Source organism: Danio rerio, chromosome 17 (assembly GCF_049306965.1).
Source record: "Danio rerio strain Tuebingen ecotype United States chromosome 17, GRCz12tu, whole genome shotgun sequence".
Lineage (NCBI taxonomy): Eukaryota > Metazoa > Chordata > Actinopteri > Cypriniformes > Danionidae > Danio > Danio rerio.
This window is the reverse complement of record NC_133192.1, coordinates 23,887,460-23,913,547: the sequence shown is the minus strand read 5'-3', so window position 1 is coordinate 23,913,547 and position 26,088 is coordinate 23,887,460. Positions and strand designations below refer to the sequence as shown.

The window sequence follows — 26,088 nt, the reverse complement described above, 5'->3', positions numbered from 1 at the left end:
GTGTACAAGTAAATGTGATAAAGAGTAAGAAGTAGAGGGGGCCTTGAAAAAATCCCAATGAATGCAGGATGATACCAGGTGGAAACAGGGCCTTAATATTTTAGCCACTATCGCTGTGGTTACATGCAATAATCACAGAGCATAGTCCTGATTTTTAGCTGCACGATATGATAAGAATGTCAGAAATCACACATATAAGTATATGTTGTTGCCAGTGTTTGGTGTAAACAGTCTACAGAAAGTGTGAAATTGTATTTCTGGGCGAGCTAAATCTTGACTGAAACTTTCAAAACAAACCCAGCTGAAACCCGGCTTTCTGAAGTGCCATGCATTCATATGCATTTTAGAACTCAAGGGTGTAACGCCAGAGGCCAAACCCTTGCAAACACAACCATTTGCCTAATTGCAATAATTCACTGTTGACAAACACACTTTAGTTTTTCCAAGAAGGCCTGTAGTACATATTTAGACTTTTTTAGGTCCTGCATTGAATTAAACTGACAAAATGATCAAATGAAACATGAGATCTGTTATGAAATAATAAATAAAAAACATTGATTTCTAATACTTGAGTGAATGAATCACTATTGAAATTTTGGCCTAGAAATATACAGAACAAAATGAATCTGTGCCCTTCCACAAATTTACATGTAAATGAACAACTCCTGCCACCAATTCCAAAACCTAACTCTCTGTATCTGTAGTTTCGGTGTGTGTTGCTATGCGTATGTGTGTGTAGTTGTCTTGCATGTCTGAGAACCTGTTTGGTGGCTGTTCGGTATTTATCTGACAGAAACCCCATGACCGGCCAGATGACAGTCATTTTCACTCGGAGTTTAGAAGCGTGAACATCAGCGGCTACTACATGAACTACACCAGGTAAGTGCGCAGTCCTTTCAGTCAGGTTCATTGCTGGATATTTAAAACATAGATCAGAAATGAACATCAATGTTTGATTTATCTTCATGCATTGTTGTTTTATGTTGAGGCTTCTTTGCTTTTTGTTGGAATTTGATCAAATGATTTATGTGCAATGAGTAGAGCTCTTGGTTGGGAAAACAAAAATAATTGGAACAAACTGTTTTGTTTTTCAAGTAGCTTCATTAAGATGTACTACTACTACTACTACTAATAATAATAATTCCTTAAATTTATTGAATGCTTTTTTGGGTACTCAAAGCGCTTTACATATTTTTGGGGAATCTCTTTTTGCTGGAATCATCTAGGATGGTGTTTTGCTGTGCACTTTGGTTGGATTGTTGTTACAAAATGTAAGGTTTTATTAATTAGTACTAGTTGAGAAATGAAAAATGTTGATATAAACGTTCAGCACTGACTCATCATGCATGCGTGCAGACTATTAAAAAAATGAAATAACTTATGACGACGCCAAAGAACTGTTATGATAATAAGTGAAGCCAAAACATCAGATGATTACTGTTGTTGATCAAACTACTAACTCAACTGAGAAGATTAATTAGAACTTTCTATTGAGATCCTTGGTTCATTGTCAAGACCATCTGATATTTTAATAATGTGCTTTACAAAGGCAAAATGGAAATAAAATGAAGACATTCAGGGTAAAAAAAAAAGAGAATAGATATGCAGATTGATGTGCTATTTTCTCAACTTTCTTACATCTGGACAAACTAGTTCTCATTCTCCAGAGTCCATAAATTCTTGAAGCATTCCTGACACAAACCACACGTATACGCAAACACATACACTACCTGTTAAAGAGACACAACAGCAGATTTTGTGTTAGAGGAGGTTAGACCTGATGGTTGTGAAATGTTGAGCAGGCCTTTGACTTTTAGATTAATTTTTGCTTATATTTCTTTTAAGCACTGTGGTTTGAAAACAGCATGGATTAGCATCTTCTTACCCTTTTAATAAACCTTATTATTACCTTTTAATAAACACATTCCCACTATGAGATTAGCCTTGATGGGGATATAAATAAATTGAACTGTCAAAATTACATTACATTTCTGTTTTTGGAAAAACTGGAGGTGTCTAGTTTCAACTTCCACTTTCTTCAACATGTAGTGTTTGGTGTTTTTAGTTAAAAGGATTGCTCACTCAAAAATGATGCCATTTACTCACTTCACACAAACCTGTTTGAGCTTTTGAAAAATGTTTATTCATTGACTTCCATGATATTCGTTTTTTCCTACCATGTAAGTCAATGGTTTGGAACCATTTGAGGGTGAGTAAATTTTCATCTTTGGTTGAAGAAACCCTATATATACAATCTTTATTTTATTAAGTAACCATCAACCAATTCATTCCTTAAATATAATATGTTACTTCTTATAGGTTTTATTTCCAGTAAATGCACTAGATAACTGAAAATGATGCAATGAAGATGTGACTAGCCAAGTGACTAAAAGAGAGTGGGAAGAGTTCATGCACGCATGAAAATAAATGTCCATTTTTGGAGCAACAACTATGTTTTGACAGTTTTGTTCTGAATCAGCTGATGTTCTCTTGGTCTGAAACTGGCCGGAAATTTAAAGTCTGATTAGTCATTATTGTTCCTTTTTATTGTTCCTAGAAATACTAAAATTAAATGCTTGGTTTAATGATTAGGTTTCATTTGTGTGTTTTTTGTTTCAGCAGATATCCTGAAAACTGGTTTTCATGACATGTCCGGTTGTATTTAAAGCAGTGACGCCATGATGGTTGGTACCTTTGAGCAAACTAGTACTTTAAAGGTGTTGTATTTTTATTTAATAGAATAATAGAAAATATAACTACTACCTGACCAACAATATTTTTTTTAGCTTATAATAATACAGGATGTTGTCAGATTCAATCAGTAAGTTTGCTGGAAATTGCAGCATGGCTAAAAATTATTTACAGCACCTTTAATTTACATTAAGCAAATTCATTATACCTATCAAATTAATATGAGATTATGAACACTAATAATAAATCTTCTTGTTCATGTGCAGAATGGAGAAACAAATATCCGTGTGCACTCAGACGGTGTAAAATTGGACGATGCAGTGAAAGGAGGAGTTGGAGTCGGGGTCAAAGGAATCACAAGTCCTGCTATTACCCAGGGAGAAGGTAAAGAACTCGCATAATGTGTGCACATATCCTATATTTAGCTCCACACAGAATCTGCGCGTGCAGAAATCGATTTTTAGCCCATCCTTGAGTCTATGTATTTACTTGTGTAAATGTATATTTACATAGTTATTTTTAGTTTTTAAATTCATACCACTAAATGAAATGAATTTGTGATATTTTATTGGGATATAATAATAGTAATATTAAAATATTCATACGATTTATTTACAATACAGCTTGTCAAGTAATGTTTTCTTTCTTTTAGTAGATATATGATATGAGAGACTTGCTTTGTTAACCAAATAAGTGGATCTAATTGGATTTGCATTGTAAACATGAAATAAGTAAAAAAAAAATAAATAAAAAAAAAAATAAATAAATATATATATATATATATATGTATATATATATATATATATATATATATATATATATATATATATATATATATATATATATATTATTTTATATAATAAGTTTGTATTTACGATACTCCTAAAATCATCCTGCATAGATCTGCAGATTTTTTGACAAAATTAGCAGCAGAAAAAGCAAAAAATGTCTGCACATTCTGCCTGGCATTATATGCAGCACATTTAATGAAATAAATGGGTCTGTATTGTGCCTTATCCTCATTTGTGATCTATTTTAGGAGATAAGCTTCTTGCAGCAACAGTTCATCTGGACCACCTTAGTAAAGAGGATGCACTACAACTGATCGGTATCATTAAGTCATACGACAAGAACCTTGAACTTAAGACATCAAAAGATCTGAAAGCAGGAGTGGTAAGCAATCTTGTGAATTAAATAATAATAATAATAATAAAGAAAATAGATTAAAGAGGTCTCATTATGTCTTTATCTCTTTTTCCATATTAGTCCCTTGGTGACCTTCGATTGAACAGTGATGCAGGACTTGAAGCACCCGGTGTTAAGGTTAACGGGTTAAATGGACAAATAAATGCCCCAAGTCTTAAGGGTGGCATCTCAACCCCAAATATCAGAGGAGCAGGTCTGGATGGCATGTTAGGAACACAGGATGTCAGCCTTTCTACACCTAGACTACACACTCCTGGTGTCTCTGTTAACGTGGATAACCCTGAACTGAAGACCAAAACACCCAAGTTCCAAATGCCCGACTTCGACCAACAGGCTATGAAACCAAAGATTGGTGGTGATGTGAATTTAACAGCCCCAAAGGTAAATGCTGACCTAAAAAAACCCGATCTGAGTCTATCAGGACCCAAGATTAATGGAGAATTTAACACCCCTGGAGTAGATGTGACCTTGCCAAAAACTGAGCTCACCGGTCCAAATATGGACATCGACACGCCAAAAGTTAATACCTCTGGCAAGATGAAATTTCCCAAATTTAAGAAAAAAACTGCTAAAGTAAAAGTACCGGAGGCAAGTATTGATGCAAATCTAAACAAACCAAATCTAGAACTTTCTGCCCCAAAGTTAAATGCAGGTGTCAATCTGCCAAGGGCAGATCTTGAAGCACCAGATGTAGACATCAAAACCCCAGATATCAACATAGGAGCTCCCAAGGGCAAAGCTAAATTTAAAACCTTAAAGAAGCCCACATTTGGGCATAAGGTTAAAGCACCAGAGGCTGGCTTAGATGTCAGTGCCTCAAAACCTGATTTGAATCTGTCAGCACCAAACATAGATGGAGATATCAGCATCCCAAACACACGTGTCAATTTGCCCAAGGCTGATGTGGATGTAAAAGCACCTAATGTAGATATTCATACTTCGTCTACAAAGCCCAAGTTCCCAACTCTCAAAATGCCAAAGATAAACTTGCATAAATCAAAGGTGAAAACACCAGACTTAAATGCAGACTTGAACATGTCATCTCCAGAGGTAGAAATGAACCTGCCAAAAGCTAAACTGGATGCACCAAATCTAGATGTCAAAGCTCCAAATCTCAACTTGTCTGCACCAAATCTAGACATTCAAACTCCAGGAGCTCATGTGCAAGCACCAGATATTGACATTGAAGCTCCATCTGCAAAGGTAAAGAAGCCCCATGTTAAAATGCCCAAATGGAGTCTTTCTGGACCAAAAATGAAAGGAAAAGCTGATTTAGATGTACCGGATCTAGATGTCAAAGCCCCAGACCTAAATCTCACTACACCAAATCTCGATGTCAAAGCTCCAGACCTCAACCTCTCTGCACCCAATCTAGACATTGAAACTCCAGGAGCTCATGTGCAGGCGCCAGATATTGACATTGAAGCTCCATCTGCAAAGATAAAGAAGCCCCATGTTAAAATGCCTAAACTGAATCTTTCTGGGCCAAAAATAAAAGGAAACGCTGATTTGGATGCACCAGATCTAGATGTCAAAGCCCCAGACCTAAACCTCACTGCACCAAATCTAAATGTTCAAACTCCAGGAGCGCATGTGGAGGTACCAGATATTGACATTGAAGCTCCATCTGCGAAATTAAAGAAACCTACTGTTAATATGCCTAAAATAAATCTATCTGGGCCAAAAATTAAAGGAAAACCTGATTTGGATGTACCGAATCTAGATGTCAAATCTCCAGACCTCAACCTCTCTGCACCGAATCTAGACATTCAAACTCCAGGAGCGCATGTGCAGGCACCAGATATTGACATTGAAGCTCCATCTGCAAAGATAAAGAAGCCCCATGTTAAACTGCCTAAATTTAATCTTTCTGGGCCAAAAATAAAAGGAAATGCTGATTTGGATGCACCAGATCTAGATGTAAAAGCACCAGACCTCAACCTCTCTGCACCAAATCTAGATGTTCAAACACCAGGAGCGCATGTGGAGGTGCCAGATATTGACATTGAAGCTCCATCTGCAAAAGTAAAAAAGCCCCATTTTAATCTGCCTAAAATGAATATATCTGGGCCAAAAATTAAAGGAAAACCTGATCTGGATGCACCGAATTTAGATGTCAATGCTCCTGACCTCAACCTCTCAGCACCAAATCTAGACATTAAAACCCCAGGTGTGGATGTGCAGGCACCAGATATTGACATTGAAGCTCCATCTGCAAAGATAAAGAAGCCCCATGTTAAACTGCCTAAATTTAATCTTTCTGGGCCAAAAATAAAAGGAAACGCTGATTTGGATGCACCAGATCTAGATGTAAAAACACCAGACCTCAACCTCTCTGCACCAAATCTAGATGTTCAAACACCAGGAGCGCATGTGGAGGTACCAGATATTGACATTGAAGCTCCATCTGCAAAAGTAAAGAAGCCCCATTTTAATCTGCCTAAAATTAATCTGTCTGGGCCAAAAATTAAAGGAAAACCTGATCTGGATGCACCGAATTTAGATGTCAATGCTCCTGAACTCAACCTCTCTGCACCAAATCTAGACATTAAAACCCCAGGTGTGGATGTGCAGGCACCAGATATTGACATTGAAACTCCATCTGCAATGGTATACAAGCCCCATGTTAATCTGCCTAAAATAAATCTATCTGGGCCAAAAGTGAAAGGAAAACCTGATTTGGATGCACCTACTCTAGATGTCAATGCTCCAGACCTCAACCTCTCTGCACCAGGTGTTGATGTGCAGGCACCGGAAATTGACATTGAAGCCCCATCTGCAAAGATAAAGAAACCCTTCATTAATCTACCTAAAGTAAATTTAAAAGGGGCAAAAATGAAAGGTCCAGATATAGACCTCAATACACAGGCAGACCTCCAAGGACCAGACATAGACCTGAAAGCTCCAAATCTCAATCTTTCAGCACCCAAAGTGAACCTGCCAGATGCCAATATCAAAAGTCCAAATGTAGACCTCGAAACCCCAGGCATTGACTTAAATGTTCCTGAAGTAGATATTGATGCCCCCTCTGGGAAAGTCAAGATACCGCACTATAAGATGCCGAAATTTGGTCTTTCTGGGCCTCGTGTTAAAACAGAAAAAGTAGAAGTACCTGATGTAGATTTGAACATCCCCAAAGCAGAACTGAAAGGACTTAATGCAGGTGTTAAATCACCTGATCTTAGTCTTTCCACACCTAAAATTAAAGGGGACATTTCTGCTCCTTCTTTAAACGTTGGTTTGCCAGACGCTGATTTAAAAGCTCCAACTGCAAACATTGGGGGAAGTCTAGAGTCACCAAATCTCAATATATCCAAACCAAATGTAGACCTAAATTTACCCAAAGCAGAGTTTCAAGGACCTGATGCTAACCTTAAAGTCCCAGATGTTGATATCAATGCCCCTTCTGCAAAACCTAAGATGCCACATTTCAAACTGCCAAAATTGAATCTGTCTGCGCAAAAGATGAAAGGGCCCGAGCTGGATGCTAATACAGATCTAAATCTTTCCGCTCCCAAACTTGGAGAATTAAAAACACCTGCTGTTGACCTAAATCTTCCAAAAGCTGATGTAAATGCAACTTTACCAAAAGCTGAGGTCAGTGTTCCCAATGTAGATATCAAGTCCCCTGACTTGGAGTCGCCGTCTGTAAAGCTAAAACAGCTTAAAATTAAGAAACCAAAAGCTGACCTTTCGGTTCCAAAAGTGCAGACTTCAGGTATTGACATAAATGCAGAAGCTCCTGATCTTAACCTCTCTGCTCCAAAAATTGGTACTCCTGATGCTGACTTGAGCCTGCCCAATGCTGGGGTTGATGTAGATGTTCCCACACTAGATGCTGACGTCAAGGTTCCCAAAGGAAAACTAAAATTCCCAACAATGAGGAAATTGAACTTTTCTGGCCCCAAAGTTAAATCTCCTGATGATGACATTGCTGCTGATGTAAGCAGGCCAGACCTGAACCTATCTCCTCCTGGTGTGGATGTGAATCTTCCCAATACTGGGGTTGATGTAGATGTCCCAAGCATTAATGCTGAAGTCGAGGGCTCCAAAAGCAAGAAGAAATGGCCTTTCAACTGGCGAAGATCTGTTGAATCAAAGGATGGGAATATAAAGATTAAAGCACCAGAAGTAGATGGCAACACAGAAATAAAACTCCCCAAAAATATCCCCTTGTTCAAGACTCACAGCTTACCTGCAAGCAACATTGACAGCATCTTGCAAGAACGCATTGGAGCAGCTGACGTCACTATTGACCCTGCTAAAACAATAACTGATGCAGTTGTCTCAGTCTCGTCAGTCAAGACAAATCTGAAAGCTTCATCTCCATCTGCTGGGGTCAATGGACAGAGAGGCAGTGTAGATGTCCTGGAGAGGTTGAGATTGTCTAATGCACGTACCATTAGCCAAGATTTCGGCATATCTTCAGAACCAGGCAGCCCTCCAAAAGTGAATAGAGGAACATTTAAAGTCACCAACCCTGATGCTAATAAGGATCATCCAGTAGTTGATACTACTAGCAATGACAAAGATGCCAAACTTAGCCTAAGCTTGAACAACATGCTTTGTCTGCAGACAGAGTAAAATTTAATCCAAGAGTATTGGTAATGCACATCACCTCAATAAAGTGAAGTCATATGTAAAAATTACATGTATAAAAATGGGTAAAGTTTTGATTGAAAAGCATTCTAGAATTTGACAGATGTAATTATTTTTGTATTCAGTTCTACACAATTAAACAGTTAAATGTGCAATGAATGTATCTTAAAATACTGACATAAATATATAAGAAAATCTGCTGACTCTATACTTCTCTGCATTTTTAAGCGGTTAAATATATATTATTTTGTCTTTTGTTTACACTTATTTCCATTCCAGTTTTATATGTATTTTGATCAGTATTGCAAACTGGGGAAAAAAACCAAACAAATCAACTTGAGACTGTGTTCTCTCTGTGTATCACATATATGTGCAGATTTCTGCCAGTTTTACACACAAAAAACCTCAATAAAGCTTATATGAACAACACATGCCTAATTTGCCTTCAATCACGATTTGTTTACAATGTTGTATGTAACGCTGATTGCATTTTGAATACAAACACACACTATAAAGTCTTGTTGTTGATCTCAGTTGTAAGAGCAACAAATAATAACTTGACTTCTAGTTCATTTGGAAAAGTGGCAGAAGGTAGATTTTTTTTGATGAATTATGTGTTTTTTTAACTGTATCCCAATCATCAAAAATACAGCAGAAGACCTACTGGAACCAGCATGGACCCAAGATTCTCACACAAATTACAAACCAAAAGAGAGGGCAAATTTTTCAACAGGATAGCACTCCTTCTCTTACTTCAGCCTCCTGAAAGAAAAGAAGATCAAGGTGCTCCAAGATTGGCCAGCCCAGTCACCAGACATGAACTTTATTAGATGGAGGAGGCATTGAGGGTGAATCCAAAGAATCCTAACTGGGAGTCCTGCAAGAACGCTTTCTTTGCCATTCCAGATGACTTTATAAATAAGTTATTTGAGTCATTGCAGAGTTGTATTGATGCAGACCTCCAAACTCATGGGAGTCATGTACAATATTCATTCTTTTTTCCACTGCACCATGACTTTATATTCTATACTGTACATTATTTCTGTTAAATGACAAGACTTTCGCCTAAGCAAAGTCAGAACTTATTGTGCTAATTAAATAATTAAAAATCAAGCCATGATCATATTTTATTTTGGTAAAATAAGCATAATCTAGAGGCCTTTGTCTTTCATATGAGCCACTTCTGATACCAAATGATTAACTAGAAGTTACTATTTGTTGTTCCTAAAACTTAGAGGGGCAAAAAGATTGTCAGTGTAGATTGACACCATCAAAATATTTATAACAATATTCAGACACTGTTTATAGAAAGGTTTTATTTTTAAACAAACAGAAATGGCTTTAAATGTTAGACAATAGGTCCAAGGCTAGGTAGGATACAAGGCAGAAAACCAAACACTTCCTAAAGACAAAAAATAGTCTTCTTTTTATAAAATAACTTACACTACTACCTCATTGTTATTGACATTTGAGCACAAATGTTAAAACTATCACCAACAGTATTTAACCATAAAAAATGTTTGATAAGTAAATTTGAAAAAGATCAGATTGTTTAATTAACTTTGAGATCCATAGTTCGCTGCAGTTACACTGCCATTTTCTCAAAGACATCCTAAATCTTTCTTAAAGGCTACCAAAAATGATTTGAATGGCAATTTAAGTGCTTTTTAATCCAAACATGCCAAATCCAAGTGCCTTGTGAGCAGTGCAATGGGAATTTTAATATAAACGACAAAGCTTTAAATGGCACTTAAATGCAAGTTTTAAAACATTTGAATCTACAGAATGAGTGTTATTGTATCATCATACAGAATGTGCGTGAGAACTTGACAAACATCAATGGTTAACAACAGGGCTGTGCTAGTGCTGCTCAAGATACTGACGGAGTACAATTGACAACTACTGGCCAGGGATTAGTAGTTTTTAAGGGTTTGTTTTGAGAACATGCCATCTGTTCACTAAACTTATAGAATAAAACAATTAGAAAAGAACATTACATTTCTTATTTGAAATACATCACTGCCATGTAAACATGACATATATTGTTTGTGAACCCCTTTAGAAAGTCAGTTTTCAGTTGTTATACAGTGATTTTCTTATTCTAGTCATGTATTAAATGTTATATTAAGTCAGATACACGTTTATTAATGTTTAGAGAGAGTTGTGAGATTAATGAAATAAAACTACATTAAAGATGGAATGATGAAACGGGCAGCTTTGTCCAATAATAGGCTTTTTTTCTGGAACCTCAATGTCACGCCTGATTACAAGGCCCACATGGAGTTTTCAAGTACACGGGAAATGCACAGATTTCCACAAATATTCGAGGACATCGTTCAATCTATTTATTTACTTTTGTAAGCATGATCGTTTATATTTAATCTGGCCTTTATTCATTTCAGTAATAGTCTTATATGATTCATGAACAAAGTGTAAAGTAATATTTCCTGTCTTTTAGCAGACCATGTACACTGAAAAAAATATTTCTGCAAACTATTTGTTTGTTGAATTTGAACAAGCAAATTACATTCAGTAATTTTCAACTTAATTAGTTTGTTTAAATTCAGCCCAAATAAATTTACAACTTAAAAAAAAAAAAAAAGTAAATCCAAGGAATCATCTACAGAGTAGTGCTCAGCATATAAAAATTAATATTTTTTTGATTTATTCTCAGTGAATATACATAAGATTTTTGTATATTATGTAAACAGATTTATTAAACAGATATATTTATTAAAATAATATTTAAGTCACCAAACATATTTAGAAATTGAAAAATAATACATTTAAAATCAATCAAAATACTGCAAAAAAAAAAATTTGAATTTCATATTTTCTATAACATATAAATTTGGGTGTATTAATTTTTGGACCGCTATAAAAAGTACTGACTAATCTAATGTATATAATATTGTATAGCTTCTGATTAAAAATACGAATTTAAAGAGCGGCTTGTAAGGGGTTACTTATATACGCTGAGCACTAATATATGTCTCTCTCTCTCTCTCTCTCTATATATATATATATATATATAGATGTGTTTGTTTGTATACACACACACACCTCAAATCTATATATAGTAAAACAACAGAAAACTGTAAACAGGTTTTAAATACTTTTAAGCATGGCTGTATATTATTTATTGTTAGTTTGACCAAAATAAGCCTTTTCTTTTATGTTGTATTTTTGATGACTTTTAATATAGTTTTTACACAATTTGGCCCTAACCATTAAATAAACCAAAATTACCAACAAGCTCTAATCTCATATTTTCATGGGATATTATGAATATCATGAACTGCAGCATTTGTTGCAATTAGAAAATACAGGAAGCTGAACCCCAACTGAAATAAAGATTCAGCCAGTCTGACTTCTAAACATCTTAAAACTCATTTTGATAATAAGCACAGTGACTCATACTCATCAAGAATGTTACTAATAGAAGGACTCTTCATAAGACCATCAGCAGTAAATAAATTAAACGCGGTATGTCCGGAACGACAGAGAATTTCCAGACATGATCTAATGGTGCAGTCACACCTGAGTGGCATTTCAGTTTCCTCTTGAAGTGCTGGGGCGCCACTTCGTATATTTGACGATCACCCTTCCGTCGCATATCTACTGCCTGCCACAAACATGTGACATTTGGAAAGCTTTAATCAGCCAAGAGCTATCAAAAAAGAACTAAGTCCAGTGTACAACTTTGTAAACACTGTCTTTCCACCACTGCTGTTCAGTAGTGTGTGTGTGTTTCTGACCTGCGGTCCATCCCTGCAGTTCTGAATTTCATCCATTGAGGTCCAGTTTTAGTCAAGTGGCAGCTAATGGGCCTTCTGCCATCGTGATGGCCAGTCGTTCTCCATCCAGCGCTGGAGCAACCGCAGCACGTCGATGCGCTGGTAAAGTTGGCAGAGTTCGGTGAGCTCTGTGACAGGTTTCTGGTTGTAGCGCAGGAGAAACTCTTGAGTAGGACTGTTGTAAGTGGCACCGTGTTTGCGCTGCTCTAGAAGCATCAGCTCATCGTAGCTCATTCCCCAGCGGCTCGCAAAGTTCTTCCAGTTTTTGACCGTGCAGTGAGTCGGGTCCAGCTTGAGCCGCAGGCTGTACAGAAGGTCTTCGTCATTCATCAGGTCGCTGATTTTGGGTGGAGGAGCAGAAAACAAACACTCCTTACAGGGCTTGAGTTCTTTACTGAAGTCTAGAGAGCAGGAAAGTAAAAGCAGACAATATAACAGTGAATAAAATTATTTTTCAAAAGGTGTATAACATCACATACAAGGAGCTTTACATTTTGTAGGTAACTATACATGCAATACTGAATTGGGAGGATGGAGCTAGAGATGCTTGACTTGTTATATTGTTATTATAATGTAATACTTATTATTCTGGGTGAAACACAACACTTACGCGATACTTGCTTATATTCTGAACACACATGCTTGCTTGTATACTTTATGAATAATGTGTTTTCTGTCTGGTCTATTTAAACACTGGTTTAATGGATTACGACCCGTTAAGGATTTTCCTTATGACATTTTACTACATGAATAAAAACTTAAGTAATTATTTCCAAATTTATACATTTCCTTCTTTCTTTATCTATCTATCCATCCATCCATCTGTATAGTTTATGAAATGCAGGCATAACATCTTATTTCAGATGATGTATTATACCTACAGCTAATGTTGTAAAGAGTGTAGTAAAGTTAAATAAAACTATAAATAATAAATCAATTATTTAAAATTAAAAAATGTAATTATATTATAAATTCAAACACCAGGAAAAAAAAAATACAGAATTACGATTACAATTGACTAACAAGTACAATTAGCTTGCCATATTCATTGATAACTGTAATAAATATTAATAAATAAGCTATAGATTGTATAAAGCCACGTAAAACTGAGTTTACTGGCTGGTATTAGCCGAGACTACATGACAACCAGAGGCAGACACCTGTCACTGAAGTGGCCACGCCCTTAATTATGCCAAATTTTAAGGCTTAAAATTATTTACACAGATGAGTTGAGAGATAATTCTCCACCTTACAGTTGTCATGACATGCAATATCGCTTACGTAAACCCAAAAAATCTATTATACCAGGCTGTAAAAAACATTTTCTGCTGTAAAGTGGAGCATTTTGGATGCATTCTAGTGTTCAGTCAATGAACTGCAGATTCAGTCACTCCTGTGGTGACTTTAAGAGACAGGACAGGAGGCTGCTGCTGGTTTCAACACATTGGTGGAGGCATGTTGAAGAGCTTTCCCTTCATGTTTTAACATGTTTTGCCACATTGGTTAAACTTTTAAACACTTTTGATTACCTCTCTGAACTTACAAGACTTTCCTATTGATAGAATGCACTGTATAATTAATAAAATATCTAATACAATTCTTTCTTTTGCACGTAAATCTGCTGCATGTTTTAGTTTAGTATTCCTATAGTGTAGTATAAGTCCGTCATGTTTGGAAGTCGAAAAACTTCTGCACTGAGACTTGACAATGCCAAATAATAAAGGCTTTTAAAAAAGAAAAAAAAAATTCATTTAAAGCTAATATTTACAACAATAATTCATAAATACTGTTACAATTACTTATTATTTAAAAATGCAATATATTGTGACTCCTAAATTTACTTAAACTTGTTTGATACTATTGTTTTATTTGGCATGACATGAAAATACTCAAGTCATCTGCCATAATTACTCCACTACGTTCAGTGTGTAGTGGTGACAGTTATGTAGACAGTGTAGTAATGGTAGTTTTTCAACCAGTGACACATACCTGATGAAACAGACGCTGATGTAATACATTCACTATCGTCATTTTCCACAGGCTGGGTGATAAAGAAAAGATGGAAAAGCTTAGGGATTATTGAAGTTGAGAAAGTTCCGTTATTCTGTTTTGCATAAATAAACAAATGAACCCACGATGCTAATGAACACTACACAGAGAACATGTCAAGCACGTATTGGGGAATAACCTTACAGCCCCTAACAAGTGGAATAAAATTCATCCTGGTATTTACACATACAACCACATATCTTTCACTGCCCACATCATACGACTCCCCAAGAATTGTGTGGTTTGCATCTATAAATAAGGATGCTGTCAGACATTTGTACGTGACTTTAAGAAGGAACAGAATGTCAGAAACAAATAGAAACAGCAAGAGGCAAATAGGCGATGTTTGTTATTTAAAATATCAGAACACCCACCTGTCGTATCCTGCCCACCGCAGACGACAAAAAACCAGGAGGAACAGAGCTGAGCTGAAGGGTCACCGGGTCTGTGGAGAATTACGCCACATTTCAATGAATAAACCTGTTGATCGTTTACAACACTGTGCTTTCATCTCTAATCGAACATGATCATATAGAAAGTGTGGAGGCTGACCTAAAGGTCACTATTCTGAAAATCTGACCTGAGATCAGCAGAATTCAATAAACAGACAGGAAATAAATGACTCAGTCACTACCAATACAAGCAGCAATGACGTAAATAAACAATAAAGAGCTCATACCTTGTGAATCTGTGACCTGAACAGGATAGTTTGACCTTAGAGACTGAAATAAAGACCAGAATAGAGGACAAAACATCAGCATAAACACCCAAAGGTCAAACATCACACCACACACACACACACACATACACATCTAAGGCTCTGTTTTCACATGTTATTAACATGTGCTTTCACTGACTCAATAACAGTTGGTAAACTGAGATGCAGTACTGTTTCCACCTGATGTTAACATGATTTCAATTGGCTCACTTGTGATGACTTGTGTTGGGATTTTGGCAAGAACCTTTCTTATTATTTTGTCATATTTTGTGTAATGCATGAGAACTGTTGATTAAATAAATATGTTCACATGACTTATGAGCAAGCAGGGAAAAATAATGAAAAGATGTAGATGACATGGCAGCAACCATTTTGATACAGTAATATGTGTTTTAGTACAACATAAAAGTTTAGAAATCAATTCCTTAGTTAGGGTTTCGCACAATATTAACTATTTCCCACAATGATCACATGTCAGTCTGGCATGTGTAGAATAGATGTTTTTTGTGTGCCTGTTTGTACAGATTTGACAGCATTACTGAATATAGCTGAATATCAACAATTAAAACCCATTTAGACTGTTTACATCTGCATTAAGCGTGGAGATGGCCATTAAAATGGACTATGTTTGGTGGATGGATGGATAGATATCTCGTCACCTTAGAATTAAAAGGTTCTATCTGACATTTTTGTCAAAATTGACTTATTGTTATGTTCTTATTAAATGACAACTTATTTACATTATGGTATTTTTTTTTTTATAAGTTGTTTACATTTTAAGAATTTTTATACAAATGTTACACACATACTGTTTGCTATATGGAATGCAAAAACTTTAAAGCTCAATATCTCAAAATCATTCAGAACGCAGATAGAACCATATAATTCCAAGGTGACAAATATATATATATATATATATATATATATATATATATATATATATATATATATATATATATATATATATATATATATATATAAAACCACATTTTCTGATATTTGCCATGATAACAGGATCAATGATGATGATTCATTCATTTCCTATGAAAAGACAAAGCAAGTTGTGTTGTGTAAGATTTTTTTTTAATTAAAGTGTTGGCACACATATAATGTAATATTGGTTTCATTCATACTAAAGCTAAAGGCAGCATATACTCCACATATACACTAACGGTCAAAAGTTTGGAGTCAGTAGGATTTTTAAATGTTTTAAAATAAGCTTCTGTTCATCAAGACTGCATTTATTTAATCAAAAACACAGTACAAATTGTGAAATTGTGAGATGTTATTGCCCTATAAAATAACTGTTTAAAAGTAGTTTATCATTTAATTTATTCCAGTGATTTTAAAGATGAATTTTTAGCTTCATTACTCCAGTCTTCAGAGTCACATGATCCTTCAGTAATCACTCTAATATTAAGTATTATTATTATTATTATTATTATTATTAATTGTAAAAGGAATAAAAGCAATAATGACTGGAGTAAGAATTTCATTTGAAACTACATACAATAAGTAATAAATAAATATTTAATAATTAAGTATTTACCAATTTAACAAACTTTTGACCCGTAGTGTATATTTCAGAAATAAAGACATCATCAACTATCCCTGTAGCTGAAAAATTTTTGGATTAAAACAGATAAACTGAAATCGATCATAATTTCCATGACTATTGCAAATTATGGATTATTTAGATATTTATGTGGGTGTTTTGATATCAATATGTATATTTAAATATCAATGAGAATTGAGAATGCATATATGACCTTAAACTCCTCCTCATTTTGTGATATTAAAGCATGTTGAGTCACAAAACATTTCCTCCAAACACTCGGCTGATAAAGTGATGAAAGAATGTTTAAGAATGAATAGAAAATATGCTATAGAGTACATCAATTCATAGCACAGACCGTAATTTAGAGTTGTACACTTGAGACGAAAACACATTTTACGTCAGACTAGTTGAACAAACCATACAGCTTTTAGTCAACTTTGGAAAGACCCTCATGCTAAATACACATTTAAAATGGAATCCTTTATTCACAGGCTATAAATACCTGGATTGGAAAAGCCTCATTTAATTTAATCTCAGATTTTTTCTGTCAATCATGACAGGTTTAGAAAAAATGTCCACTCAAAAGATGATCAAGGTGAAGGGGGATGAGTATCTTGTTTTTCCAGGCAACGTTGAACTGACTCATAACAATAAATCTTGACTATAGGCCTGTTAATAGTACTGTGAAAATTTATAGCAATTTAAAGAGTAAACATTGAGACTAAAACAATCTAGATCAATATCCACATTATATCAAACTTACTATATCAATATCCTAATCAAGTGTACGGTTTCTTTTCGTACATAGAAAACAGGAATAAGTTCACCCAAAAACTAAAATGACCATCTATCATTTATTCACCCTCATGTGGTTTAAAACCTTTATGAGTTTCTTCAGGTGAACACAAAATAAGACAATTTGAAAAATGCTGGTTGCTGAAACTTAAATGAAGTCAACGAAGTCACCTGCATTTTTCAAAATATCTTCTTTTGTGTTCAACAGAGGACAAAAATGAAATAGGTTTTGATCAAGTAAAGGGTGAGAATGATGCAACTTTCATTTTTGGGTGGACTGTCCAACAAAAACAGCTTGACATGCTTTCTTACTGACAAACATTTAGGTGAGGAATAGTGTTAATATAGGTCTACAGTGCCTATAAATACTGTTCATTTGAATAAATATGTCCATATTGGCTAACATTGGTGAAGTGAACGCTGAAGTTTAAACGCTTTGCTTAAAGTAGGTCAAACACTTACAGCACTTATGATCTATATCTGCTTCATAATAGAGTAGGTTATTTCAATTAGATTAAATATAGAGAAAATAGGACCATATCACCCCAGTTACACCCTCCTAATGCCCCATTCACACGGTGTGTCAGTGTCAACGCTTCCCATTCACTTTGAATGGATGACGTTAGGCGTTGCCGAACTGCATTGTGGATCCGTCTACGCAGCTTCAGTGGGATTGCTTACTGCAGAAGTTAGGAAATTCTCAACTTTAAGCACTAACGAAAGCATCAGCGAATCAGATCACTTTATGCAAATACCCCAGCTCAGACAGTAGCCGATTACAGACTTGTTTCATTGGCTGACACTGCTATGACGATCACGTCAGCCCCAACTTCAGACAAGCCCTCAGTCAAGCGTTGAAGCGGAAGCCCCGTGTGAATGCTTGGTTACACTGGCTGCCTGTTAAGTTCCGTATTGTTTATATTGATTTTTACCTATAAAGCTTTAAATAATCTAGCTCCTGTTTATCTAACCAACCTTCTGTCTTGCTACAATCCAACCTGCTCTTTAAAATATCAAAACTTCTGATAGTATTTAAAATAGCAAAGTCTACTAAAGGAGGTCGAGCCTTCTCATTCATGGCTTTAAATTCTGGAATAGCCTTTCTGATAATGTCTGAGTTTCAGACACACTCTGTCAGTTCAAAACTACTATAAATACCTATCTTTTTAGTAAAGCATAGCTACTGTTGCCACTGTCTGCATGGTTCGGGTCCTGTAGAGCTGTGCATTGATGGATTTGCTCTTCAGCGTTTGGACTTTTGGCAGTGAAATTTAAACCAAACTGAACTGAACTAAACTGAACTCTGAAAACTGGACTGACACAGTTTCAATTTACTAGAACTTCTATGTTAAGTGGATTTGACACAATCTACATTGTAAAAGAGCTATATAAACATAAAGATGAATTTAATTGAATATATGAACTGTTTTCTAAATGCCTTCTGAGTTGCTGTTAGACTAGCTTGTTACAAGATATCCTTTTTTGAAAATAAACATTAAAGTAACCATTAGTGGTGGCACACATCCCTTGTGTAAACTGGACCTGAATCAAGACCTTAGATGAAAACAATACAGCTTTGTTTCTTTTTCTACATGCTGAAACACATTTGAGGCGAGGAGGTGTGCACTTTGTAGCAAAGAGAAGAAAATTAAACTTTCAGATGTGTAGATAAATGAGCGGAGAACGTGCTAGAACAAACCTCCGAGACTTAGAGCATGGCTGCTCCTCCCATCTAGTGCTACTTTCATATCATGTATGAAAATCATGTCTAACCTACATAATCTGTGGAGGTTGATCACAATATGAAAGCCGACAATGTTTACATCTCATGTAGTGTGTCATAACAATGTAAAAATAAGCATCACATTAGTTGCTACTGATGTGTCAGTGGGTATTCACCCGATGTTATCAATCTGTAACCTTCTAGCAAACACTTCTTGAAAGACGAAGCCCTTTACTTAGAAATTAACTGTTTGTTTTGGAACCATAAAAATGTCATACCATATCTGTAATGAAGCTGCTAGGGTCCGTGTCCTCCACCGGTTCAGAAGCCACTCGCCCTGCAATAAAAAAACAAACAAACATAAAATTAAGAAAAAAAGAACTTTTATAGAGATCAGAACAAACCTAAAACATGCAGGATTAGACAAAGTATAGCATTTGAGAAGAAAAAGTGACAGTGATGACAAACGGATTACTTTCACTTTGAAGTAACTTGATAACAAATCCAAAAATTGAGTTTTAGTAAAATATGAGTGTTTTGAAAAAAAAAAAAAACAACACAAATGTCGAGCAGTTTGCAAACACTCCTCAGCAGTAAGACATTTACGGAAATAACAAGCAGCATAATAAACGAAAGGAGACTGTAAAAATGACCAAGTAACTACAAGAGGAAGGAAGTGTGAGAGATGTGTGTGTGTTTATGTGTGACAGTTTCTGTTAAAGTGAAATTCTGTAGTATCACACTGGCAGATTCAAAGTACAAAGAGAATGCTGATGTCCAATTTAAAAATTGTGACTGTTCCATGATGCCCAATCAATGCAGAGTTAGAATTAGCACTGCAGAAGTTTGTTTGACAACAGAAAACTAATCCTACACTGTACAGCAACTGTCAGTGGAACATGTGACTCAAACAGTGGAAATAATTCATCATCAGCATTAGCATGTAGAGCTAATATTCTTATTAGGCCAATTACTATAACACTTAAAATCAACTCTATCTGTCACAGATCAAGGCTTTTTAATAAATGAGTACATTATGATTAAACAGAGAGAGAGTTTTTATGGTCTATATATATATATATATATATATATATATATATATATATATATATATATATATATATATATATATATATATACACACACACACATATATATATATATATATACATACACATACATACATACATACATACATACATAGATACATAAATAGATACATAGATAGATAGATAGATAGATAGATAGATAGATAGATAGATAGATAGATAGATAGATAGATAGATAGATAGATAGATAGATAGATGTGTGTGTTTTTAATCTAATGAAGACTGCAAAGTCAATGATTCATTTGAATTATTCAGCCTGACATGTTTATTCTTCCAAAATATTTTAAATATTACTCAACATAAAATATGTGTTCAATGGGGAAAAGTTTTTGTTTTTTACCCAGACATTTAAAAAGAATATATTTTAAAGCAATTATCACACCGTGAAATTTTTATCCAAGGTTATTAAAACATCAGAATCTTATATACTAGCCCATGCCAACTAATAAAACTCCAATAAATTGAAAAGCAGTTTTTTATATATATATATATATATATATATATATATATATATATATATATATATATATATAATAAAAATGATTTACTGGTTCTAAAACCCTTAATTTATAGAATCGTTATGTTCCACAAAAAGCTTAATATTATATTTATATAAAATATTCCACAGCAGGCTTTATAGCAATTAAAAATCCTTCAGAGTACTAAACAGTGTTTAAACTAAGAAAAAAAACAGTTCTAAACATTCTAAGAAAATAACAAATTGTTGCTTTTACAGCACTGCAAATTAACAACAACAAAACAAAACAAAAAAACCTTCTGCTGAGTCTTTCGCAAAGTGCAGTCAAAAGGCAACCTCAGACACCAGTTTCCTGAGGTTTCCAGAAGGGGAAAAACTGATATAGGTCTGGTTATAACCCCAGATTCACCCACACCAGACAGCTTATCCTCAGCTCTTACAAAAAATGTTTGCATGTGTGAGTTATTGACCACCATCACTATTTTACAAAAACACAGGCACAATTCTGAAGAATTATGAGGTTATTTTTAGTTTCTTAAAACAGTCCTTGTCAAATCAAAAGGAGTATGAAATGCAGGGTATTTTCTAGGAAATCCCAACAACTGAAACAGGATGTTGAAGAGCACTCATTCCACTGCAGTTATGGTGACTGCTGAGAGTATGAGCAGCAACACGAGCGGAAAGAGTATGCAACACCTTTAGCTGATGTTATCTGACTGTGGAAATTTATTTTCACTTCTTCTGCCCCACTCCATAAACATAAATATAATCAATAGTAACAAAATAAACAATGTCATTTGTTGTAGATTGATATCTGTTCCATATCTTTTACTCAATCATAATTCAGCATGTTCACAGCAGTACAGTAGAGAGATGGACAGATCAATCTACACGTGCCCAGTAAGTACTGCAGACGAATCCAAACCTGTGCAGCCTGAATCCATTCATGACTGTTTCTGCTAAGCCAGGGAATGCAGAGAGCATGTAGCTGCATGCTCGGGATGCACTTGAAGAGATAAAATGTAAACCACATCATAATATAACCCTGCAGGGCAAAACCCTCTGCGCAGATCTTCTTCTGCATGGCCACCCATAAACTAACAGAAGCAATACACAAGTACTGCAGGAGAAACCTGGTCACCTCTACAAATGAACAAATACAAATGACCTCTACAAATGAAACACCACGTTTTAGTAACTTGATGAAGAGAAATAAAATAGAAACAGATGTAAAAGCAGCATCCATGAACAAATGAAGGTCAAACCAAACAACTGCAAACTTATATATATATATATATATATATATATATATATATATATATATATATATATATATATATATATATATATATATATATATAAAACATGCATACTTATACATACATACATATTTACACACACTTTATATTCTTCTGCGTACAGATTTAGGCTACATAACGATGGATCTTATGTGCTTGTAAAGACCTTATCGTTCTTTCAAATGTAATTTTAACCTGTTGACACGCTTCCCCTTCCCCGTGTACCCCTTAAAGACACTAAAACAAAGTAACAAAGAACACTGAGCCAGGACAAAACAAGTGTCCGACATTTGCCACGCGTGTGAAGCACATTTTCCCTCATGACTTAGTAAACACCAAGCGTATTTACTTACCAAACGGCTCGGTGAACGCCTTCAAGCTCGTCATGTTCATAACGATTGTTTCACACATAGGAGAAGATCGTTGATCACCTTTACGAGACTGCTGGATGGATGGAGGTGAAGTTGTGAACCGCACCGTTGTTTACAGCACCTCACCTGTGCGCGTGCTAGTCTGGAAGAAGTCTGACCTTACACGAGAACCTTCAAACTACCTGACAACTTTCTCACGCACTTTTCTGTCTTTGCGGTTAATTTGATGTGGGAACACAGAGCTCAACTATATCTCTCCCACACTAAAGGAAATTACGTAGATCATTTACGCCATAGATAACGCCATATTTCCTCACCCCTGCCTCTTTTACACGCGCGGAACGCCCAGTTGTCATCTGAAAATCACGATTGAGTGGAGCACGCATATCATTTATTTATAGTTACCTATAGCTGAACCCTTTAAATGCCTGCTATAACAAATGGTTGACCATTTTTTGACTGTTTTAAAAATGACTGTTAAAGTCATTTTAAAAATGACTTTTTATTAATGGTTTACACACAGAGTTGTACAAACAAATCAAACAAACTCAATCCTGTTGCACTACTACACTTGATTTTGATTTTACTGTTAAAAACATGTTAATTGTGAATCTGAAATATTTTATGGCATACTTGATAAAGATGATTTAGTATTCAGAATGCTTTATTTTTTATATATTTTAAAAATAAATTGGTCTTACACTTCATATTTTCAGATTTTTCAGAGTACATTTATTAATTCCGGTACTTTTACCATAAACCGACATATCAAACCCATCCAGTGTCATCCAGTTTTTTTTCTTTTTTTGGGGGGCAGTTAAAGCGTGTGTGTGTGTGTGTGTGTACATATATAGCCCCCCCCCCCCCCCCCCCCCCCCCCCAACACACACACACACGCACACACACACACACACACACACATATACAGTGGCTGCATTTACACTGCATATCTTGATGGCCAATTCCGATTTTGTGACTGTATCCGATTTTTTTGATGACCTGCTTACATCATATTTAAAAGTAACTCATATCCGATCGTCTGCATATACACACTGAGCACACAACAAAGGCGCAATGACCAGGAAAAAAAAGCGGGCGCTGACTATAGCTGATAATTAAAGATTGCTCTTTTCTCTATCCTGTATGTAATCTCTTTGCAGCTTTTGACAGTCTGTTTTACTATAGTTTATGACAGAAATGTTCTCATTTGTCCATCTTCTTTTTACATATAGGCTTTTTAAACTTTTAGGTATGCTTACACGTACATGGGCCATATCCGATCTGTGCCACATGAGAGAAACAAAATGGAATTGAGTCACTTGAATAGTGCAGTGTAAGTGCGGGCAGAGCGAATGTTTTGGAGTGGCCATCTCAAAGCCCTGATCTCAATTCTATAGAACAGGGGTTTTCAAACTGGGGGCCGCCAGATGGCGCTAGGGGGGCCGCAAAAAAAAATTAGATAAGGGCTAATCAATGGGCCCACATTGATGAATTTTGTGTCCCACATCATTCTGAAGGTTAATATATTTTTTATTATAATTTGAGCTCAAAAGTACTGCAAAAATGAAGCTTTATGCTTATGTAATTTAAATGCAGTTGACACCTTCGTGACACAGGGAAAGAAGCGCAGCGCAGCGGCAACTTTTATTGAATAAGCGCTTCTGGTCGGGCACTTCCTGTGATTTTTGGCGCTTGTCTGCTGCACCTGACGGCGTTTACCTTTCACTTACGCTTACCTCTTTTACGCTAAACAACTAAATGATTGCTCAGGTCTATTTACTGACAATATTTCAGTTAAAATACATGATCAATAAGAACATTATCGGAGGCTGAAAGCACTTCCCTGTAAATGGCTTGCGTTCCTAAGTAACCGATCAGCTGGGTGCTGCGGAGTATGCGCCTCTCTGCGCAGGCTTCACTCATGGGGAACAAATAGCACAACATTGCACCTCGTCCAAAGTGCGACAGGCTTTACACTTTGCATTGTACAAATATAAGACGGTCCTCTTTAGCAAACAAACATATTAAAATTGTAAAGCAAAAAGTGCTGCAATAACAATGAATGGAGCTGTCATCACATCAGCGAGTGCTCAGAGTTTCACTCCTGTTACACTAATGAGAGCTGGATGAGCTCTGCAGTGGACCTCTTAAACACATTGGTTCATAACTGGATGATTAAAAAAAACTAAATTGTATACACCCTGAATAAAACCACTATAAATTATAATGTATCTGTTTGTGTTATGTTATAGGGCTAATTAATTATTAAATATTAAAATGTATTAGTGCTCTGTGTTTAATGGAGCTCAACATATCTGATCAAAATTTAATACTCTGAATATAAATGCATTTTTTTCAAGATGTTCCACTTTTTCCCATATTTATTTGAGTAAATAATTTAAATGTAATGTTCAGTATCATTATTAATAGAACAAACTGGTATGAACATTTTAAAGTCAGCAAAGCTTCTAAAATTAAGCAAAGTAAAATTTGTGGCTCTTTGAACTTGAATACCTAATTCTAGGTCGCATTTAGGAAATTATTTTTTATCAGTGTATGTCAGGATTGTCGACCTGAGTAAATTATGATGTGCACAAAAAAAAAGAATAAAAATAAACAAAACACACTGAACCACTACAGCCATTGTAGAATCGCTAGTTACAACAGTACAGTTAACTGTTAACAGGCTGATGAATGACAAAACTCTTTAAAACTTTAAAGCTTTAAATCTTTAGATACATTTAGAGTCTGTAAGGGTAAATACAGAAGAGTCTAGCTGTGCATAGGCAGAAAAAAAGCATAAAAATTGCATAAAAAACTGTGTAAAGTGACGACTCGTACACAAAATATGGCTTGATGGAATCCAGTGAGAGCAGACCACAATGAACGCTGCGCATAAAGATTTGATCAATAGATTGAAGCACTGAAACCATGTCAACTCAACATCTTACAAAAATTAATCCAGATAATGAATAATATAAATTTATTTAACAATATATAATAATATAAATGTATTAAATAATACAATTTAAAAAAATTAAGTACAGTTGTTAATTTGAGGGGGTGGCGTGATATTTATTTTTTGGGGGTCCCCGAAAGAATTCGCCCTACACAAAGGGGCCCTCAGCTGAAAAAGTTTGAAAACCCCTGCTATAGAAAATTTGCAGAGTTGAAAAGCCTGTGTGGGCAAGACAGCCTACAAATCTGACTCAATTACACCAGTTCTGTCAGGAGAAACAGGCGAAATTCATGCAAACTATTGTGAAAAACTTGTGGAAGGATACGCAAAACATTTGACCAAGTTATACAGTTTAAAAGCAAATCTAAAAAAATACCAAGGAAATGTGTGTAAACTTTTGACTGTTTAGAAATTTATAAAGAATTTTCTAAAACAAACATTTCTCTCATTATTCTGGTATTTAGCAATTGTAAATGATTTAGGTAATCTTAACGGACCTAAAATAATCAACGTTTAGTATAACATCAGACATTTTTTTTAAAAATGGCCTATATGCTAATAATAAAACAGTAAAGTTATCTTTGCTATATAATTTAGTAGATATAATTATCTTTGAGTCATGTTATTATTTACATGTGAGTCTCGAGAATCAGGGTTTCAGAGATAACTTCTAAGGTTAACTTGCTAAACGTATTATCAAAAATAAAAAATAACTTCATGTCCCAATTCAGGCATTC

General features: G+C 35.2%; 2 protein-coding genes across 4 annotated transcripts; one reads left to right on the top strand and one right to left on the bottom strand.

Annotated features, from left to right (window-relative positions):
• The first annotated feature begins 810 nt into the window (after nucleotides 1–810).
• Nucleotides 811–8,923, top strand: si:ch211-125o16.4. Of its 3 annotated transcripts, XM_073928489.1 has the most exons (6): nucleotides 811–879; nucleotides 2,186–2,209; nucleotides 2,623–2,684; nucleotides 2,958–3,075; nucleotides 3,731–3,864; nucleotides 3,958–8,923. In XM_073928489.1, exons 3-6 carry the CDS (start codon nucleotides 2,679–2,681, stop codon nucleotides 8,479–8,481), a joined length of 4,782 nt encoding a protein of 1,593 aa, XP_073784590.1. In that variant the 5' UTR covers nucleotides 811–879; nucleotides 2,186–2,209; nucleotides 2,623–2,678; the 3' UTR covers nucleotides 8,482–8,923. The 3 variants fall into 3 exon arrangements, with proteins under 3 accessions (XP_073784590.1, XP_021330036.1, XP_021330035.1); XM_021474361.3 differs by lacking the exon at nucleotides 2,186–2,209; XM_021474360.3 differs by lacking the exon at nucleotides 2,186–2,209 and having other exon boundaries at nucleotides 2,620–2,684.
• Nucleotides 8,924–9,792: 869 nt separating this feature from the next.
• Nucleotides 9,793–22,694, bottom strand: edaradd (EDAR-associated death domain). The gene is made up of 6 exons (XM_690046.10): nucleotides 22,375–22,694; nucleotides 19,415–19,473; nucleotides 15,022–15,064; nucleotides 14,717–14,787; nucleotides 14,283–14,334; nucleotides 9,793–12,694 (listed from the first exon to the last, which is right to left on the bottom strand). Exons 1-6 carry the CDS (start codon nucleotides 22,430–22,432, stop codon nucleotides 12,318–12,320), a joined length of 660 nt encoding a protein of 219 aa, XP_695138.5. The 5' UTR covers nucleotides 22,433–22,694; the 3' UTR covers nucleotides 9,793–12,317.
• Between the last annotated feature and the right edge of the window lie 3,394 nt (nucleotides 22,695–26,088).

What these genes read in the sequence shown, in the direction of transcription:
- si:ch211-125o16.4 (XM_021474361.3), top strand. An exon ending in TGCTATTACCCAGGGAGAAG is followed by an intron (nt 3,076 to 3,730) that starts GTAAAGAACTCG and finishes GATCTATTTTAG; the next exon opens with GAGATAAGCTTCTTGCAGCA. An exon ending in AAGATCTGAAAGCAGGAGTG is followed by an intron (nt 3,865 to 3,957) that starts GTAAGCAATCTT and finishes TTTCCATATTAG; the next exon opens with TCCCTTGGTGACCTTCGATT.
- edaradd (XM_690046.10), bottom strand. Translation starts at nt 22,432, where the DNA reads ATGTGTGAAACAATCGTTATGAACATGACGAGCTTGAAGGCGTTCACC. An exon ending in TCAGGTCACAGATTCACAAG is followed by an intron (nt 14,788 to 15,021) that starts GTATGAGCTCTT and finishes AATTCTCCACAG; the next exon opens with ACCCGGTGACCCTTCAGCTC. An exon ending in ATCAGCGTCTGTTTCATCAG is followed by an intron (nt 12,695 to 14,282) that starts GTATGTGTCACT and finishes CCTGCTCTCTAG; the next exon opens with ACTTCAGTAAAGAACTCAAG.